Source organism: Opisthocomus hoazin, chromosome 18 (assembly GCF_030867145.1).
Source record: "Opisthocomus hoazin isolate bOpiHoa1 chromosome 18, bOpiHoa1.hap1, whole genome shotgun sequence".
In the NCBI taxonomy this organism is placed as follows: domain Eukaryota; kingdom Metazoa; phylum Chordata; class Aves; order Opisthocomiformes; family Opisthocomidae; genus Opisthocomus; species Opisthocomus hoazin.
The window spans coordinates 19,684,811-19,704,786 of NC_134431.1; the positions used below are offsets into that span (position 1 = coordinate 19,684,811).

At 53.4% G+C, this 19,976-nt stretch overlaps 2 protein-coding genes across 5 annotated transcripts in view; both read right to left on the minus strand.

Moving 5' to 3' along the window:
• CDH22 (cadherin 22) overlaps positions 1-13,406 on the minus strand; it is a 60,567-nt gene extending 47,161 nt beyond the window's left edge. For 2 of the 3 annotated variants that reach the window (XM_075438853.1, XM_075438852.1), the window contains exons 1-2: positions 13,182-13,406; positions 7,390-7,684 (exon numbers count right to left, since the gene is read on the minus strand). In XM_075438853.1, the coding sequence (XP_075294968.1) occupies positions 7,390-7,684; positions 13,182-13,406 (520 nt within the window). The remainder of the gene's footprint in view (positions 1-7,389; positions 7,685-13,181) is intronic. The other variant, XM_075438854.1, reaches the window with a different exon arrangement.
• A 538-nt stretch (positions 13,407-13,944) lies between these two features.
• SLC35H1 (solute carrier family 35 member H1) overlaps positions 13,945-19,976 on the minus strand; it is a 74,916-nt gene continuing 68,884 nt past the window's right edge. Inside the window, exon 10 of one of the 2 annotated variants that reach the window (XM_075438860.1) lies at positions 13,945-14,147. In XM_075438860.1, coding sequence (XP_075294975.1) covers positions 13,951-14,147 — 197 coding nt within the window. In that variant the 3' untranslated portion in view covers positions 13,945-13,950. The remainder of the gene's footprint in view (positions 14,148-19,976) is intronic. The other variant, XM_075438857.1, reaches the window with a different exon arrangement.

Sequence of the window (19,976 nt, forward strand, 5' to 3'; positions counted from 1 at the left end):
CTCCAAGCACAGCCCTGCCCACAGCAAGTACAAAGTGTACGACTTTTATTTAATTTCCTGGCATGTGCCTTAGCCATAAAAGATGCGATAAATAAAATCTAAACATCCATCATGTACTGTATAATCCACCTCCCATAACCAGGAAGCCTGAATGCATATCCAGAGAGATAATTAGACATGTAAAACGAGATAAAGACCTCAGTTCCTCTCCTGGTCAGCTCACCCCACAGAACCAGAGGTAACCAACAATTTTACATAAAAATTAACGAGTCAGAGTCCATCTCTTACTCTTCTGCTGCAATCCGGCACAGCAGATCAAGCAAACTGTGTTTCCCTCCAGAGGAAAGGGCGGCTAAGACCCTTGCTTGCAGAGCAATCCTCCCCCACAGCCTCACTAGGGCTGCAGAGTGGCTGGCTGACCCGGCACCCACAGGGCTGGGTGCAGGAGGGGACAGTGACCCTGGCTGCCAGCCATCCTCCAGCTCCACGGGCCCTGCCGGGGCTGTCCCCGTTCCACACCCCGAGCTGTCCTGGAGATCTGCCAGGGATGTCAGCCAGCCCTTGACTCCGCAGGCCAGGGAGATTAATCCCATTGCTGCTGCGCCCAGCAGGGAGGCGGCATCAGCAGCACAGAGAAGGGCTGCCAGCACCCAGCACTGAAAGACGCCTGGCAATGCCCCTGGTGCCAATGGGATGAAGGAACCGTTTCTCTGCAAGGCTGTTTCCTGCTGCGGCCGTAAGCGCAGAGATCGGCCTCGCTGTGCTGCCCCAGCACAGCACACTGCTATGTAGAGTGGTCCTCAAGGCTGTCCTGGCAAACAGCAGCTCAGCCCCAAGTGGCTCGGGTTGGATGGACAGGGCTCTGCAGGTCCTGGGCTCTGGAGAGCACCTTTAAAATACTAATGCAGACCTGTCCTAGCATCCGTCAGCACCTTCTCCACAGGACCTAGACCCTCTGGGGCCAGTTTCAGTGATCCTGGGAGGTGCCATCCGTAGGAACACAGAAGGCTAATGGCTCCAGACAAGTTACTACACCACTCACTGCAAACACATTTAGCTAAAATAAATGTCAACAGGCAAACTCAAAACACATCCAAGAGTAAAGAGGCCCCGCACTGAATCCACAAGCAAGTTGATGGGACCTGTCACTTCCTTAGGGACAGAAGTACAGGTAGGGTTCAGGCCTGCAAAGAGGTAAACAGGTAGCAGGAAAAAACACTTGCTAAATTTGACTGCATCTCCTCATGGCAGCTTTCACTCCTTCCCTGGTACAGGTAGGAGACTCCAGCCACTCTCCAGACCAGCTCTGGGGCTGCAGCCTGCACCTCCAGCTCAGACTGAGCCCAAAGGACAACTCTCTACCCATGCTTAGAGCACCTTTCTGTGCAGATACGGCTAGCTCCAGGACAGCACATGGTCATTTCAGCCCTGCAGAATATAAAGGACCCCAAAGGAGTGCTTTGTCATGCAAAGCCACATGCCCCGGACTGATGCCAGAGTGCAGCACTCCCACCTCAGGGACCTGGTTGCTGTGGGGGCAGGGGGCAGATGAGATTTTATAAACAATGCAGTTTACAGCTTCTGTCTTGCCCCAACACATGCAGTAGCTGATGCACCCCAGCAACAAGCAGGCAGGACATCAGGGAAGAAAATAAACCAGTGGAGCTTAAAAATTACTGGAGCAGAAGTCAATTTATTGCAATCTCAGGAACATGCTGACTTGGTAGAAAGCCAAATCCCACCCAGAGAAGATTCACTGTAGAGCCCTCACACCCCTCAGGACAAGCCTGAGGGAGCTAACTTGGCTGTGGTGGAATCACTCCAACACACGACAATGGAAACATTCTCTGGAGTGTCTGGCTAGAGAAACCCATTGCACAAGGCACCCCAGCCCCTGGCACCAAGCAGGTAAAAGTGGTATCTTGGGGAGCAAACCAAAGCATTAAATTAAGGGGGCACAAGTTCCCTGGTGGGCTTAGCACATGCAGACTGGGTGAGAGGGTGTAGCAGGCTCCAGTGTGTAGGACTTGCACCATGACCAAGAGCGCGGTGTGGAAGGGGTAGTCACACTAGGGACCAACAGGCAGGGCAAGCCCCAGCTCCCAGCTACTTGCTGCCCCAGCAGCTTCCAGATGCACACAAGTGTTTCGAGCACTTTCTGTCAAGGGTGGGGAGGGAATTAGACTGTCAGCAAGTGTTCTGGATGCATGTTAAACAAAGTATTTTTCTCCGCTTCCAGCATGGAGATTAAACAATTTCTCTTTACAATAATAGCTTCTGCATTCAGCCAGCTTTGTGCTAGAGCCACGGCTTGACCCCAAGTTTCTGTTTGTACAGCCAAATTGTCTCTAATCTGGACTTTGTGCTACACAGAAAAATAAGGATAGCAAAATGCACCCAGGGAAGAGTGATGTTCTGATGAAAGGCTACACTTTTCCTACCATGTCCCTCACTCCAGGCTCTGCGTGCTGCCCAAACAGCCCAGCAGTGAGGTCTGGGCTGCAACACCCACTCTGCACAAACGAGTTGTCTTGCAGGAGGCAGCGTGTGCTGGATTTGGGCTCATCCCTGTGTGCTGCAGACAGCTGTTAAGCAGGCCCCAGGGAGCTCAGGAAGGGAGCCCAAATCACAGCTAATTTTAGCATCTCCTATTACAAGGTGAAGATTCTGCAGTTCCCAGGCAGTTGGCTGGATCCCATCCTACCTTCTGCAGCTCCAGGTCTCTTCCTTTGGCACTAGACTCTGCTCAATTCAGGCATTTTGGAGTGATCTGCACTGGGGTACCCACGCAGGGGCCGAGCCTCAGGTGCCAGCACAGAGCAGCCTGTGAGCTCTTAGCCCACAGTTTCTTCTTGAGGTGACAGGACAGCAGTGGAGCTGCAACAGGATTTGTGGCTCAGGGCCCATCCTGCAGATGGGCTGCTCCTTGGCTAGCCCGGTGCATGCACAGCAGCTGCTGCCCTGACCTGGCAGTGGGCACAGAGGGAGTTAGTGAAAAGCCTCACAGGCAGCACCACCAGCCCCTGCCTTCCTCCACCCAGGTGGACCCAGTGCATTGCCTCCAGCAGCTGCTGCCAGCCCCAAGGCAGGACAAGACCCTGCTCCCTCTGGGAGGCCAAGCAGGGAGAGCCCTCTGCCCTGCTGCAGCTCCAGCTGCCTCCCCTGCCAGCCTCTCGCATCACCGGGTCAAACCTGACTCCTCTGTATGCTGACAGCGGCATGCGATGGCTCTGTGCCCTGCTGTCTGCAGCAAAACGGTCCTCAGAGGCTGCACTATTCCTTCTGGTGCCCCAGCAGCCCCAGACCAGATGAGGTTTCTAGAGATAACTCATTTGAAGATGGCTCTTGCAGCTAGTGCTGCCATGCCAAGGCAGCCCAGGTAAAACTGTTGGGTCAGCTTCCATTTTGGATGTGCTTCATCCAAGTGCAGGAGCTCAGTGCCAGCCTCAGGTCTGTGGCTCTGTGTGTAGAAAACACTGACTTCCCCAGCGGCACTGCACACGCTCAGCCTGGCTGCATGGTCTGGGGTTGGCTCCAAGCACCTCCTCTGCCCCTTACAAATCCCAGACTCTGGCTTTACCTTCCTGACCATCTTGCATCTGCCATTTCTGATACATCACACAGCAATAGCAGCCCCCTCTCCTTTCCCTTTGCAGAAGTTTACAGTGAGTCTCGATGAGTTCATGGAAGACAGACATTGAAGTTAGCTAAACCCACGGAAACCACCCATAGCTGAAGAAATCCCCCAGCTGAAACTGGTTGCTGGCTGGGAGAGTATTAAAGGGAGCATCACACATGCTGTGCATGCTGTTCCTCCTCCTCTGTAAGCATCCACTTTGGCCACTGTCAAGACAAGATCCTGGAACAAAGAGGCCTTTAGTCCACCCTACCTCAGTCCTGCAGTCTCAACCAGCACATATACTGTCACTACCAAAACATGCTGCCCTGGCCCCAGTGCAGGGAAAGAGGCAGGTGTGTTGCAAAGCACTCCCCAGCTACTCTGCAAGAGTTTGTGCAGTTCTCTCATTTGTTATTCCCTTTTAGGCACTAGGAAATCAAATGACTTTCCCTCCCAATTAGTACTCCTTCATTATGCAAATAATGTCCTTTGATCTGCTCCTGCTGTTACAGAGCGGATCTGACCATATTTATTTTATTCCTCTTTATGCCCCAGGAAGGTACCCACCTCTGGGAGCTGGGACTATGCTTTTCGCAGGGAATGGTGAGCTGCAGCTGACAGCTGCCATGAGCGAGAAGCAAAACTACCCACTTGGGCAGCCCCAAGCACAAATCCCAGCGAGGTCTGGGAAGCCAGGAGCATGAGAAGAGGAAGAACGAGGTCACCCTTCACTTTTCAGGCTGGGCCACAGAGCAAACGACGTCAGAGCAGCAGAGACAGGGAATGAACAGCTCCCTGCAAACAAGCTCCAAGCTGGGAAGCAGCCCTGGCCGCTGGCGTGGCCCCATCCCAGCCCCTTCCCCAGCAGAGAGAGCACAGCTGAACCAGAAACACTGGTGATCCAGGAAAACATCCACATGGAGCTGAGACCAGGCAGGTCACCGGGCTTTGATCTTGATCCATTAATAGACAATCTCTCCGCAAGCTGCCCAGCCTGTCTACTTCCTGCTTGGCCAGTACAGAGGATCACCTCCATCCACATTCAGGAAGGCAGCAACGCATACTCCCCATTCACTCTTACGAAAATACCCCTTAGGTACAGGGGAGATTATCCATCCACCTCAGAGAAGGCAAACATCACTACCAATACCAACCACAAAAAACCCATGCTCACAGCTGCACTAAACCTTGATGCCACAAAAAGAGCACCCCCACGCAAATGGCCTGGCAGGGGGAAGGGTATTTCCCATAAGAAAGTCCTGAACTTTACCTCCCTGGCCCAGGCAGCATCCCATGTGCTGCTTCCTCAGCCCTTCCTACAGCGGCTGGAGCTGAACTTCACACACCAGGTCCATGTCCAAGCCCATCTCCCTCTGTATTCACACCAGGGCCACAGTGGAGGAGCAGGGCAGCTGCTGAACCCCAGAGGGTTGAAAAGAAAGCTACTTCTCAGGCTTTCTTGTTTATGCTTTCACAGGATGTGTCCACCCTGTCCTTTGTGCTGTTTCTGGGCAAAGCACTGGTAAGCTGAGAGAGAACTGAAGGGAGCTGGGGACTTGCAGCAGCAGCATGCAGGCACCCTCCAGCTTTGCATTCATGCTGCAGGGGACCATGCAGCAGCACCGCTTGAAGATGCTATGTGAAGCTCTCCCTGCCCTGTCAGCTGGGCCATCTCCAGGGCTAGGCTGCTACAGAGGAGCCTTTACACTCCGTGGGAAGGCCAGGCTACAGAACGCTCCAAGGCTGTCGCAGGCATACAGACATCAGTACGGTAAGCAGAACAGGCTCTTGGCTCCAGCTACCCTCTCTAAGCATGCAGCTTGGAAGCACAGCCCACGCCATTCACAGCACTCCTCTTTACTTTTAACTTCTGAGTATTTTAATTTGCAGGAATCGCCTCTTTTCATGTTGTGAAACCGTGTTTCTTTCTCCCTCTGATCTCCAATTTCGCATAGAAACTGTCTCCTTTGATATGTCTTGTTCACATCAGTCTGATCAGGCAGCCCCATAATTGTTAGTGATTTTCAAAGAACTGGGATCCTTGTCTAATACTCAGAGTCAAAAATTCCTTCCTTTTTAAATGTTGCTCAAGCAAAATAGATTAATTTAATTTCTTTCTTCCCTTTGGGAACAGGATGCCTCCTTCTTTGCTGCCCGCATGCTGTCCTTCATTCCTCCAGGAGCACATGGCTGTAGTTCAAGGGGTTGCTCTGACTTAGGACAGGATTTGTGCAGGTAAAAGGAAGAGGAAGGAGAGCTTGGGATGCCTCAGGAGAGCTTGTTCTCCATCCTTCAACAGAAATCCAGGCAGCAGCAGCTCCTCTGGTGTGGGCAATTCCTGCACACCTGTACCTGCTGGAGGTCACGCACCAGTCTCACAATATGTTGCACATTAACCAGAGAGAGCCAGAGCTCTGTCCTGAGGCAGCACAGACCCGAGTACCATCCCCTGCACTCCGCTTCCAGGACGCCTCTTCAGCCAGCTGTTCCTGCAGAAGCACAGCAGGACGTGCAGAGCCCCTCGGGTGGCTCAACCTTGCTCCCCCAGCCCCCGTCCCCCTGGGTGCTCTCCCTCCCAGAGCTCTGGCACTGTCACTCTCCCCCTTGCCGATTCATCCCTTGCTGACAGTGTTGGGGACCTGCCTTATCTTTGATGTCAGTCAGTCTTTTGCAGGCTGCCTTCTACTTTGATGCAGCCTTCGGAGAACAGTGATTTATAGTTCCCTGCCCACAGTGCACACCGCCACGCGCAGTCTGCTACACGCTCTGGCTTGTCAATGGGGGATAACAGATAGCCCAACGTGGATGGGGAACGATGTGACATTCCGGGCAGTGCAGCAAGCCAGCCACGCTCCCTGGACTCAAGCTGTGCTCAGCTGCACGGGAACCCACAATCGGGCCAGCACAGGAAGTGAGGGCAGCAATACTGCAGCTCATGCATCACCTCCCTGTACCCCCCCGATGCTCAGATGAGCACAAAGCTCACTGGCCCCCTCCACATCCCTGGGGCGGATGGACTCATGCAGCCTCGTGGCACACGTTCCAGCCTAGCCCTCAGCACTTCAGCAAGGCTGATCACCACAGGACTTAAAAGATGCCTAGTGGCAAGGGGATGGGCAGGCTAACGGTAACACAGGGAAGCCACATTTCTGTCACAAGTGACATGAATTCTCCAATCGCAGCCAACAACGCCTGGCCCCTTGGAGGAAGGCCAGAGCCAGGCGCGAGGGGCTCAGCAGTCGTGCATAGGGATGCACAAGGGGATGGCTGACAGCCGCGAAGCTCCGGAGAGCAGCAAAGCAGCACACAGAGGATGGCCTGAGGAGGGGCTGGGGCACAGGCAGCCAGAGAGGGAGAAATCCCACTCAGGATAATCTGAACCACAGACAGCCATGAACCCCTCAGCATGCAAGGGCTCAGTGCGGTCACCCCAGTCCCCCATCCCTCCCCCCACGTGTTTTGGAGCGAGGAGGCTGTGCAAAACCAGGGTAAATGCACAGCAGGCAGCTGGCACTGCCATGACCTGTCTCCAGGGCACAGCTTAGGGCTGAGACTAAGTGCTCAGCCACAGGCTGGCAATCAACTCAGAGGATTTATTCACTTGTTTTCCTTAAGCCATCTTATTTATTTTTCCTTTTTGGCTCCCTGTCTCTGTCTCAGCTGGAATCCCTGGGATTTGCAGGCAGTTTTGCGGGGTACAGTGGGCTCAAGGTTTGACAGGAGAGGCACGCAAGTTTCCCAACCCATCTCCTCCCACCTGGGAGACCTACCAACGGGGGACAGCTCAGCCACACTGCCGATGTAGGGCCCCTCCAGGAAGCGCGGCTCACTGTCGTTGATGTCCTGCACCTTGATGATGAACTCTGACTCAGGCTCCAGCAGCTGGTCCGTCTGCCGGTCACGGGCCTGAGCCCGCAGTGTGTAGAAGGTTTTCTGCTCCCGGTCCAGGCGCTCGGTGGCATGGATGTCACCTGTGATCTCATCGATGAGGAAGATAGTCCCTGCGCCCTCCCCGGAGATAGTGTACTTGATGGAGCCGTCCCCCTCATCTGAGTCCGAGTGGATCTGCCAGGGAAAGAGGGAGAGGGTGGGAGCAGGCTAGGGCCATACTTGTGCCACCACAGCCACGGGTGTGGAGCCCCTGGTGCAAGGTGCCCATGGGCCCCACGTGATGCCCGTCTGCTCCCTCTGCAACTGCTGGACTGGAAAGCAGCGCAGAGCACCACCAAATGATGCCTGTGCATGGAGGAAGGCCCAATAAACTGGAACTTCAGTCCTGCCTATGCAACCATACACTCAGCAGATCACAAATCCTGCCAGTACCCACCCATACCGCAAACCAAGGGAAAAACCCCACCACTGTGAGGTCAGGAGATGCTGGAAAAGGGAAGCACAATTCAACAGCACTCCAGAAAAAAAGGCTCCCCTGTGGGCAAGGGCCCAGGACCCTATCAATGCAGGATCACCTCTCCCAAGCTGCACAGCAGGCCAGGGTGTAAAGGCAGCTCACCACCAGCATCTGTCCCCATCTACCCAGCCAGCTGCCCAAAGCTCATCCTCATCTGCAAGCTCTGCTCCAATCACAGCCACCCTCTGTCTTCTGGGCAGTCGGTGCTGACAAGACTCCCTGCTTGAGAGCTTGCACGCTCACTGCACATCTGTATTGGGTTTACATGGCAAGGTAGCGGAGGGGTTAAACCCTCACAACATCACACCCAGAACCCCACCGGAGCATAGCCTGCAGGAGAATGTGGCAAATTAGGCCAGCATTCAGGATGAAAAACAGACCCTGGGGAAGATGCTTTTGTAGCCAATTCCCACTTCATTTTCTAATTAAGACAACATTTGAAATTAAGAAAAGAAAGGGTAAACAGCAGCTCCCCACGGACCAGGAGCTGACTGGAAGCCAGGCCAGATGTCCAGAGATAGTTTTATTGGTGGCATTAAACTGAATTATGAGGTTTTTACAATCCAGCCACTTATGAGAAATCTATTAACAGTAACTGGACAGGCAGAATGCATCTCGACAGAGAGCAGCACGGGCATTAATTGGGACAATCCATAACGGGACAGGCCCCCGGAAAGGTTTCATCAGCGGCTTTCATTTGCTTCCTACAGTTTATGCTTAGAATCAGCAAAGTTGTGTCGTGCCTCCCCCTCCCCTCCCCGCAAAAAAAGAAAAAAGCCGTCCATTAATCGGCTAATGAAATATGAAAATGTTTATGGGCCATTCAATCTTCCAAACTGCAGTTCTATAATCCACCCTTCAGACATTCAGCTCTACCAGCATGAATTTATACCAGAGCTTCCTCTTTCTTATGATGCCTTCATTATATTTGTCTTGTTAGATACAGTTTATGTATTTATTTCACGAGTGAGGGGCCCACGCATTAGACAATTCAATGCATTTTACACAACATTCACATATTACTGCCCATGTTGAAACGTCTCCCAAGGCTTGCCTGGGAAAGAGATCTTCATCCAGCTAACAGATGGGGCTGTGAGGCCAGCAGTGCTCTGGGACCACCGCAGCAGCTTGGCCACAGACCTGCTGGGGCAGCACCTCTCAGAAAGTGTCTGCAGGGATGGTATGCCCTGGTCTGCAGGAGCATCCTGCCCCAGCAATCCTGCCTCAGTCCTTCCTGCTGGCTGCTGGAGAGCTCACTGCCGCCTCCACTTTATAATCTTCTCCCTAATGTTCACTACTACTCTGCTAGAGAACAAGCTTTTTGGAAAGAAAAAGGTGCATCTGGTCTGTACAGCGCAAGTAACGGAAATGTGCATTTTTCTGCTGAACACCAGGCTCATGATTAATAATTAGACCAGAGATAAACCACCCGGCACCTCTTCCCAGAACCACACTGAGCTCTCAGTGCATCCTCTTTACATATTTGCTCATCACTGACTGCTCAGAGCAGACATCAGCATCCCTGCAAAATGGAACACTACGAAGAAAAATGGAGCCCGGGCTCAAGGGGCTGTAGAGATTGATTTACAAGGGAAGATTAAAAGAGCTAAATCTGTGCTGCTTGACTAAACAACAACTAATGGGGGAGGGCCAGATAACACACTACAGACATGTGAGAGGAGATGCCACAGGCCCAGACCACATCCCAGGGATGCTCTCTCTTGCCTGGCCTCGCCGTTACAGCGGGCAGGCAGGCAGGCTTGGGGACCCTGGCCACCACCGGACATGGCAGGCAAGCGAAGTTGGGCAGCCCTGGCACAGCACAGACCCGTGCCGGTCCTGAGGCCTCACTGTGCCTGACTGAGGCTGCTCAGTCTGTTAAACAGGAAAATAGTTTCACTGCTCTAAAAGGCTATAACCAGGAATTTTATGAATCCAACAATTACTTACTAATAATTAAATCAAAATTAAATGCGAAGAGGTGCACATTCCTTATTAAAAGCGATTAAACAGAAAGCACACATACACAAATAAAAAATGACTCTGGGGCTGGAAAAGAAAGAAAATCAAATAAAAACTAGCCCGTAATAAAGGCGCACTCTGTTTGCTCCAACTCATAACGCCCCAGTTCATCAATTTTCTTTAAATATTAGCAACTTAATTAAATCTGCTTTTTTCCCTTTAATCCTCTCCTCTATCTTAAATAGATCTGTCCACAAGCAGAAGTTTGTAACTAGTGCTGACCCCATAATTCTATTTTAAAAACCCAAAGAAATCCACATCAAGCCGACAGCAGCCTCAGGGGAAATTACAGTTCAGAAGAAGGATTAGCAAGAGAACCCAGATTTTATGGAAGTGGTATCGGCCCTTCGAAAAGCACATGTAGGTGTGCAAGAGGCGTCTGTGGAGGGCAAGCCCCAGCTGTGCTGCAGGGAGCCATGAGTCCCCCATGCGGGACAGATCCCGGGCCCACAGGCTGTGCTGGGGGGCTGGCACACTGCCCTGGGGAGCCGGGGGCTGCCCCAGCCCTGGCCGCTCCAGGCAGACATCCCATCTTCTCTCAGCCCCAGAGAAAAGCCTGGCCCCAGGGTTGCTTTAAGCCCTCAGAAGGGAATATTCATAGGGAGTGGATTTCAGTGCAGGCTGGCTGTTTATTCTGAGTGGGGTGGGCAATGCAGTGAATGATGTGGAAAGGGGCTGTAAAATGGGTTAGTTGTAGGTTCCTGGGTTCGTTTTGGAGATGAGGTGGTTGCTAGGCTACCTCTGGAGTTTGACAGGGCCTGATGCTTCGAGTCGCTTCCCAGGGGAGCTGTGAATTAGCTGTAACTGCATTGAGCGTCGTGGCGGAGGAGCGTGGCTTTCGAGTGTCTGCTGAAATGGACACAAATCACCACTGAAATCCCAGCTGGCTCCTAACCAAGAAGCCCATTTTCAAGCCTCCTCCAGACTCATGACCAAATAGCTGAGGCCATGAGACAGCCCTGCTGCATGAACTCTTGGGCATTTTCCTTGGAGGAGCACCATACCCTACAGGGGCAGCTCTAGCTGGCTTGCAGGACACTCCTCTGACTGGTCCCAACAACTAGGACTGCCTTCATCAGTATACAAATAACACTTCCTCCTGAGACACGGGAGCCATAGGGCAGCTTCTCCACAGCTCCCAGAAAACGACAAAGGCCAGCAACCTCAAGGCAAAATGCTCCATCAGCCTCAGGAGTGGAGGGAGCAGAGGTCCATATCCAGCCTCCCCACACCCCAGGAGGTTGCACACCTGCCCAGCAAGGCACTGTTATCCTCCAGCAGCTCCAGGTTTGCTGGCACTCCTCTCTGCAGGGTGCGCAAGCAATGTAAAGAGCCAGGACAACATGAATAGCCACCCTCTTACAGAGAAGGAAGACTGCCAGAGGGAGATCAGGGCTTTTCCAGCACAGGGAGACCAGCGTGCTTCCAGTGACCACTATCACATCTTCTCACAGCAGAGCAGTGTGCACTGGTTACAACAAGCCCAAAACTTCTCAGTACCTCTGCCTGGATATTCATTGGTGCCACTGCCTGTGCAAAGTCCAGTGAGGGTCTGGCCCTGGGAGCTGCATAGCAACACAGTGCAGCTCCCAGCCAGCACCCAGGAGTGCCCGCAGTACAGGCCTGATGGGCATAGCTCCTGGGAAGCTCTAGGAAAGCCCTATCACCAGTGCTGGCCCTCAGGGTCCCTCCAAACACTGCACACCCACACCAAACTGTGCAAGCCAGCCTGAGATACATAAATCCTGCAACAACCTTGCTCTGGTCACAAACAGGAGAAGGATGTCCATGCCATAACTAGAATGGGGCATCTCCTCTGCCAGACCCAGTCTGCAGAGAGAATTAGATAGGAAAACAGCTGCAGTAGCCTGCAGGTCCAACAGGGCACTGTCCTTCTAGGACCAGGAGGGAGGCATGGGGAAGGGCCATGAAACAAAGGCTGCCAAGAAAGCTAATGGGATCCTGGGATGCATTAGGAGGAGTGTGGCCAGTAGGTCAAGGGAGGTTCTCCTCCCCCTCTACACTGCCCTAGTGAGGCCCCATCTGGAGTACTCTATCCAGTTCTGGGCTCCCCACTTCAAGAAAGATGAGGAACTACTCGGGAGAGTCCAGAGGAGGGCTACAAGGATGGTGAGGGGACTGGAGCATCTCTCCTATGAGGAAAGGCTGAGGGAGCTGGGCTTGTTTAGCCTGAAGAAGAGAAGGCTGCGAGGGGACCTTAGAAATGCCCATAAATATCTCAAGGGTGGGTGTCAGGAGGATGGGGCCAAACTCTTTTTAGTGGTGCCCAGCAACAGGACAAGGGGCAATGGGCACAAACTCAACCATAGGAAGTTCCGTTTGAACATGAGGAAGAACTTCTTCACTCTGAGGGTGACGGAGCCCCGGAACAGGTTGCCCAGAGATCTTGTGGGTTCTCCTTCTCTGGAGATATTCAAGACCCGCCTGGACAAGGTCCTGTGCAGCCTGCTGTAGGTGACCCTACTTTGGCAGGGGGGTTGGACTAGATGACCCACAGAGGTTCCTTCCAACCCCAAACATTCTGTGATTCTGTGAAAACCCAGCACATTATTCCCCTGCTGAAAGGGCTACAGGACCAGGAACGGACAATCTTCAGGAAGTCAGGGTTGCACCTATGGCAGCAATTGCTGGGGCAGGAAGGCCCTTTGTGCTACAGCAGCACTTTGCCTCCCAAAACATACCAGGGACCAGCATGAGCAAATGCCTGCCCTGCCAGCTCTTCCTGGTCTACACATCTGCTCCAGCCCAACAGGTCCACCCACAAAGATGGGGCTGAGCATTCCCCACTGCCTCCAAAACACCCCGAGCTGCACCCCTTCTTGCACCCACCCCAAACACCACGGGAACCCAGCACACAACTGGAAGAACACTGATGTGAATTTTGGTGTGCTCCTGCCCTAGAGTCTCTGGCAGCACATTAACCTCACCAACCCCCACCCTAGCAGGGACCTGGCTCCTGCCATCACAGTCCATAGAGTACTTCTCCAGCCAGGCCCCCATGAGCAACCTTAATGCAGGCCCTCTCCTCCCTGCCAGGCTTGGCCATGCTGCCAGCATGCCCTGCTCCACCACTGGCTTGGTCAGCCCCATGGAGACATAGGTTTAGCTTACCTTCCCCACATACAGCGGCTCCGTGCCCGTGTACTCCTCCACCACAAAGAACTGATTCCAGACCCAGCCACGCTTCACTCTCCCACCGGCCAGCAGCGCAGGGTCCTCCGGCTGCCCTAGGCCAGGGCCCTCCACCGCAGTGTGCATGGCCCAGGCCCCCAGCTCCTGGATGGCACAGAACAGCAGCAGCATGGTCCACGAGAAGCCCTGCAGACCCTTCGCCATTGCACTCTAGGAGGCTGCATGAGCAGTAGCTTTTGGACAGGCCACTAGCTTCCTTTAGGGAAGAGGAGGAGGAAAGTCCACACTAGCAGCGTGGGGCTCACCAGTCAACGCAGAGCATCCCCATCCCTGCTGCATGCCGTGTCTTGCAGCTGGAGCACTCCCATCCCAGCAGGCTGGAGTCACATCTGTGACAACAGGCGTCCCAGACCACCCGCTGCTAGCACGGGAGCAGTCAGTGCTGGTGCTTCGCGGGCTGCTCCTGGGTCTCCGGAGAAGAGTCTGGCAGCTGGCATTTGTCCCTGGGGACAGAGCTGCACGGCTCCGTGCTCAGCTGCCGCTGGTCTCGCTGGGGAGCAGGGTCACACACAGCCTCCTGTGCACCCCACCAGCAGGCAGGGAGCTCCACAGTGGTGTGCGAGGCACAGGCACCCACAACCGTCATTCACAGGAAGTGAAGGGAAGCTTTTCCAGGTATGGTTTCACAAAGAAGTTAAAAGGATGAGCTGCTGTGGTCAACGTCTGCCTGTCCCACGCTGGCCCTGGACTACTGTGCGAGGGGTTTGGCAGTGCAGACCCCCGTGCCGCACGTGCAGTTCACAAGCCCATTTGTAACTCCCATCTTCAGGGGGTGCACATCCCAGCACCTGGCAAAGGGTCCTTTGCCCTGCTGATGCTGGTCGTTTCCATCCTCTGCTGGCTCACGCAGGAAGGTGCAGGGCAGCCGGCAGCATCCCCAAGAGCCTGGAAAAGGCCAAGGTGTCAGTGGTGGTGTGGGAGCGGGGCTCCATGTCCCCCCTTGCTGCCCATGCAGCCTTGGGTCAGTATCTCCCACCCTGCCCTGCCCCAGATGTCCCACAGCAGAGCCCAGCCCCGCAGGTCCTGCTAGAGCAGGGACCCCGGAAGGGAGGGCAGCAGGGTGCAGGGCTCTCATCACTATGGACGTTTTCTCCAGCAGGGACTTGAGACCAAGGATCCCTGGTGCCGAGGATGCCTCCTCACCACGCTGCCCTGGCTGCCAAGGGCAGCGAGGTCTGCGGCTGGCAGGGTGTCACCACTGCCTGCGCTGGTGGGAGACGTGTAGGCAGCACCCCTGGCACTGCACAGCTGCTGCTGCCCGCACAGGGCCAGAGCACACCAGTCCTGCCTGAACAGACAAGGCTCACGCTGGGGGATGCCTGCACCTGACAGCACGAGGTGCTGGCTGTCCAGCCACTACTGCTAGTCTTCTTGGTAGAAGTTTTCCTGGCATCTCACTTCTGCAGCATGGGCTAGCAGAAAAGCATCTCTTCAAGTACTCACCACCTGGCTGACTTTAAAGCTAAGTTTAAGAAAGGGCTCTGGAATAAGCCTCAAGCCACTTGCAAGGCACTAAGGATAAAGACGTGAGACCTGTGGCCAAGGGTAGATTGCATTCACTGAGCACCTGGGGAGAAAAGGCCCGATCAGGAGATGGGCATGGGTACGCAGCATCCATCTTTCCCTGCGCCAACACCCCAAGCTTCCACCAGAGCTCTGAGACACCAGCCACAGCCAGAACTACTCATGCAACATGCACATCTTCACCAGTTTGCAGAATTAATCTCCTGTCATCTGTTGCTCTAAATAGGAGGGGTAAAGAGGATGAATGGAACGGGGGATGACCCTGGACTAGACAGCCATCTACTTCCCATAGAAGTGGAACTGCACTGTGTTCCGCGCAGTCCCCTGCATGATTCTAAAAAGCCCTAGCAGTTCAGAGCAGGGGCAGCTCACACGTATTTCCCTCGCTCTTCCTTGCACTTGCCATTCCCCTAGTGTGACTGCACCAACAGGGCAGATTTCCATAGCATCCAGTGAGCTGCACTGTCATTTCTGCATTTGCGTGTCTGGACAAACACTTACTGAGAAACATGGGGCATTAGTGCCAGGCAACATTCGGCACTGCCCATTCATTGTTCACAAGCAGTGTGTCATGCAATGTGCACAGATCTATTCACACACAAGGGCTTACACTCACGTTCCATCCCATGCACAGCTAAGAGGCCTCATACACACTGGCGCTCTCTTTTGTCCGTATTTGTGCCTCATTTGGGTGTACACACGTGTTTTCCCCTCCATGTACACATGCCATATTCTACACACACATGCACGTCAGCTGTCACATTTGCAAGCCCTGTGCACTTCATGCTCCAAGGAGCACAAAGTCTCCAGTGTATTTTTATGTTAGCAAGCGTGGTACAGAAGCACTAACATTCCTCCCCACCCCTCTTCCCTGCCAGACCGTTTATTATTAAGACACCTTCACACCAGCCACGTAAGGTCATTGGCAACAGCATGAGTCGCGCTTACATCAGGCCCCCACACAGAAACCATTCCTGCAGCTGCTCCTGAAGGGCCAGCTATTCTTGCCAATCTGGTAAGAACCCCTATCATAAAACACCAACATATATAAGACTGGCGACTATACCTAGGGGAGCAAGATGACCTGTATATGGCTGACGGACTGAGTCATTCCTTCCCATCCTGTTAGAAGTTTGACAGAGTAAAGTAGCTGCAGCCTTCATAGATCAAACACAGATATAAAGGTCCCTGCTCTGGAGCAATGGAGCTGAGGCTGCTCCACCTGCAGCAGAGTTCAGAGCAAGACACAATGACAATAACAGGACGCGCACAAACCTATTTTATCACCCTTACATGGATATATATGTAAGATACATATAACAAGATATAATGCACCACTGCCACAAACGACACCTCTCCGATTTCTCACATCTGGGAAATATCTGGCTATTTTGGAGTAAGTTCCCCAGACAGTGAGAGATGTCAATAAACTGAACAGCATAAGCTGTGCCAGAGCAAGAGCTTCAGGCCAGCACCCAGCGCAAACGGTAAGTGTGGGAAGAACACCCTATGCAGCATCTCTGCCCTTGCCACTCTGCAGCACTTCTGAAGGCAACACCTCCAGATGTGTCCAAAGTCTGAGTACAAATGGGTTGTACCTGTTAAATGCAACTGCCAGAAAGAGAAATTAACAAATAGTCCATTTGCACATGTTCTCAAGCACTACTATGTAAGCAGAGTCTTGGGGAGAGGCAGTCACCAGCTGCTGAAGTCTCCCACCCTGACACCCTCTCCTTGCCATCCACTGTACTCCATGCTGGTTTATAAAGCTCTGCCAGAAGCCTGACAACACAGCAATGCCACTGCCAGAGACAAGTTCTGCAACCACTGAAGACCTCCTGAACACGTGCGGAGGCTGAAAGCCAGCCCACCGGCACAAATCCAGGCACTTTGAGTAATATCAGCATCCAAGGGCCCTGAGCTGGCAGGAAGGCAGCACATAGCCCTGTCTGTCTCCAGCACGTAGTGCTCAGGGCACACAGCTGGCAGACAGCATCAACACTGGATCTGTCAGGGCAGCAGAAGCCATCCTCATTCTTCCCCTCATCGTACCATTCCACACCTGAGTGGCAGCTGGATTTCCTCCACGACCTGACTACACAAGCCACATACTAGAGCCAGCCCTGCATGCATGCAGGGATGGTGCTGCTACTCATTCCGAAACAGGCACTGCGCCTTTTCTTTCAGCCTTGCCAGAGTTACAGCATATATAAAAAGGAAGTAGCTAAATCCTAAAAAGTATCAATAAACCAGTAAAAGCAACAATTTAAATGCACACACTAAAGAAAGGCAGAGAAGAGGAAGATGAGGGCAAAAGCTGCAGCAGCGGGCAAGTACAGCTCCAGCAGGGCTGCTCCCCGGCTGGCGGACGAGCTGGCCCACAGTTCCCAAGGCAGCTTGCTAAGCCCTGTTGCATCTGAGCACTCCACAGAGCATCTACTGCCACGGAGAGGAGAGTCCCGCTGAGCAAGCATGGGCTGGGCTGCCGTTGCTGTGGGAACCACAACCTTGTGTTTAGAGTCTCAGCCATTATGCTGCTTTTTATATTTAACAGATTCCTCATCTTACTGCTACATCTGAACCAATGTGGTTTGCTGGTAGCTGTCTCATGTCCAAAGTACAGCTACACTCAACTCAGTGGAGCTGCTTGCATGCTCTTCCTATGTTCCAGTTTGCCTCCATGCACCTCTAAGATACTCAGGTCCCAGACTGCAAAGCCCATCTATGGCAACCTATCATGAGCTCCAGCCCTTAGTACCCAGAGCTACCACGAAACACTGAGCCAGAGACACATCTGTAGTAGGGCTCATTGCCAAACTGGATTCTTCTTCTCCACCCATAAATTCTCAGCCTGTTTCTCTTCTGTGACAGCTTCAGGCCACAGCCAGGGTCAGTGTCCTGCCTCTTCTCAGTGTGCACACCCTTCTTTCTGGCTGTCACACCACAGACCTCTTCTAGAGGCAGCGGACCCAAGAACCCCAGGTCCAAGCCCTTGCAGCGGTCTGCACATTCAAAGTACCCCAGGGCTGCAAAGCACCACCGAAGATCCTGTGCACAGGAACCAAGACTAGCACAACATTTATTTCCCCGTGTTACTGAAGAGCTTTCACCAACAGCTGGAAGTGCCACTTGTCTCTGCGACATGTGAGCAGCGGAGCCATAAATAATGAGTGGGAGATGCTGCTGTTGCAGCCAGAACCAGCCTGCAGCACAGCATCCCAAGCAGACAGCAGCATGCGGCTGCAGGTGCACAGCATGCAAGCACCCACACAGCAGCGTGCCCAGGCACTTGCTGTGCCAGGCAGGCTTTTGTACATGCAGTGAAGCACCAGACTCTTGCACCAGCCTGGACCCAGGGTGATGGCCTCTCTCCTGCTGCTCTGTCATCCCTGATTCCCAATTATCAGCACAACTCTCCCCCTTCTCACAAAAGCTTGTGCAGTTTGTTGGTGTGTATTTGGCACAGCCATACTGTACATCATGTTGACAATAGAAATTACATCCTGAGCTTATGTTTTACACTGTGCTCTGTCAGAACTCACCGCAGCCCAGTGATCAGGACAAATTGAATAGCCTCCCTGCCGTGTCAATATTTATTTCATTTTACAAATGCAGGCTGATGCAGGGGAAAGCAGGCAGAGGAAAGTAGGAAGACACAGGCAGGCAACAGCACACAAAGATAGCACCGCCCAATACCTCACAGCCCTACTGTACACAGCCCTCAAAACTGTACTATTGCCCAGCACGGCTGGAGTCCCAGAGCCAGGGCAGTAGTGCTCCAAAAGCCCAGGGAGGGGTGATCCCAACCAGAGGTCAATTACTCAGCTCCTGCCCCGCTACCCAACAAAGACAAGGAAGGAGCAGACAGCAGCACAGCAGGGACAGTTTCCAGGGAGGGGCTAGGAGTTGCTTCTAGCACTTGCATAAAGAAGCTCAACCTCACAGCTGAAAACTGGGAGCTTGTGGAGTCTCGTGCTGCTGGACAGTTGTTCCTCACACTGCGCTCTCCCCTGGCTTCCCAAGGGCAGACCATGCAATGACAAAGCGGGCCGGGGAAGAGCTGTGCTGTGCCTGCATCCCCAGGTCTGCCTAGCTGGTCTGGAGCTGGTATCTCTCACCACAGTCACGAGGAAGCCACGCTGGTCTGGCACTGTTTTGTCAGCTTTGGCACCAAGCATAGCTACTATGCAGGGAGATGCAAGAGGCAGGTTGGAGATGGATGTAGAGCATGGACAGATCCTTGTCAGCGGTTTGCAGTGCTGCTTCCAACAGGCAGGACCACAGCATCTTTGCAGACAACGCAGGACAGGAGTCAGACAGACAAAAGCTCCTGCTAGGCTCCCCAGCGAGCAGCCAGACACGCCTTGCTGTTAGAGCAGCAAGGATAGCACAGCTTCACACCAGCTCCTTCTCCAAACATGCAAGTCTCTCTGGAGATCCTTCCCAAATAGCAGAGGCAGACCTCCAGCACCAACCAGGCCCCTCCACTCTCTGCCCAGCACCTCCTGACCCCAGTGTGCCTTTACTCGAGAGCTCAGAGGGTGAGCCCGAAGGGCAGCTCTGCCATCTCCTGCATGCAGCAACAACAGCAGAGACCAGGGAGCCCAGCACAGGGTCCAGCACCATTCACACGTGCCAGCCATGTCAGCCGTAAGTGAACAGCTGAGGCCACGTGCAAGCACAACAGCAGCTCTGGGGACCACACTAGCACCAGCGCAGAGTCTGCATCCACAGGGAGCCCACCTGCCTCACACCCGAGAGTGTGGGCAGCACGACAGCCCAGCCTCAGACAGACCTTGCTGGGAGACAGGGCAGCAAAAAGCCTGCAATTACTTCAACAGCAATTCTTCTCTAGTACTGCCTACAGTGCAGCATGCGGTGTGTAACCACGTCTCCTCCTGTTAAACAGAATTCAAATCCACTTAATGCTCCCCTTCCTGGGAAAAAGAACAGGCTGGCTAGAGCATGCTTCCAGCATCTGTTGTATGGAGGCAATACAAGCATGGCAAGGCTGCTGCAAAGCTTTAAGATGGTTCATAGTCTCAAGGCCTACGGCTAAGACATGAACTCAGGCTCTCTGGAGCTCACTTTCTCTACTAGATATTGTAAGACAAGAGAAGGCAAAGATACTTTTTTCTTTTATGAACTTCTCCTCAAAAACTAGAGATGAGGGAGGAGGCAATCTTGCCA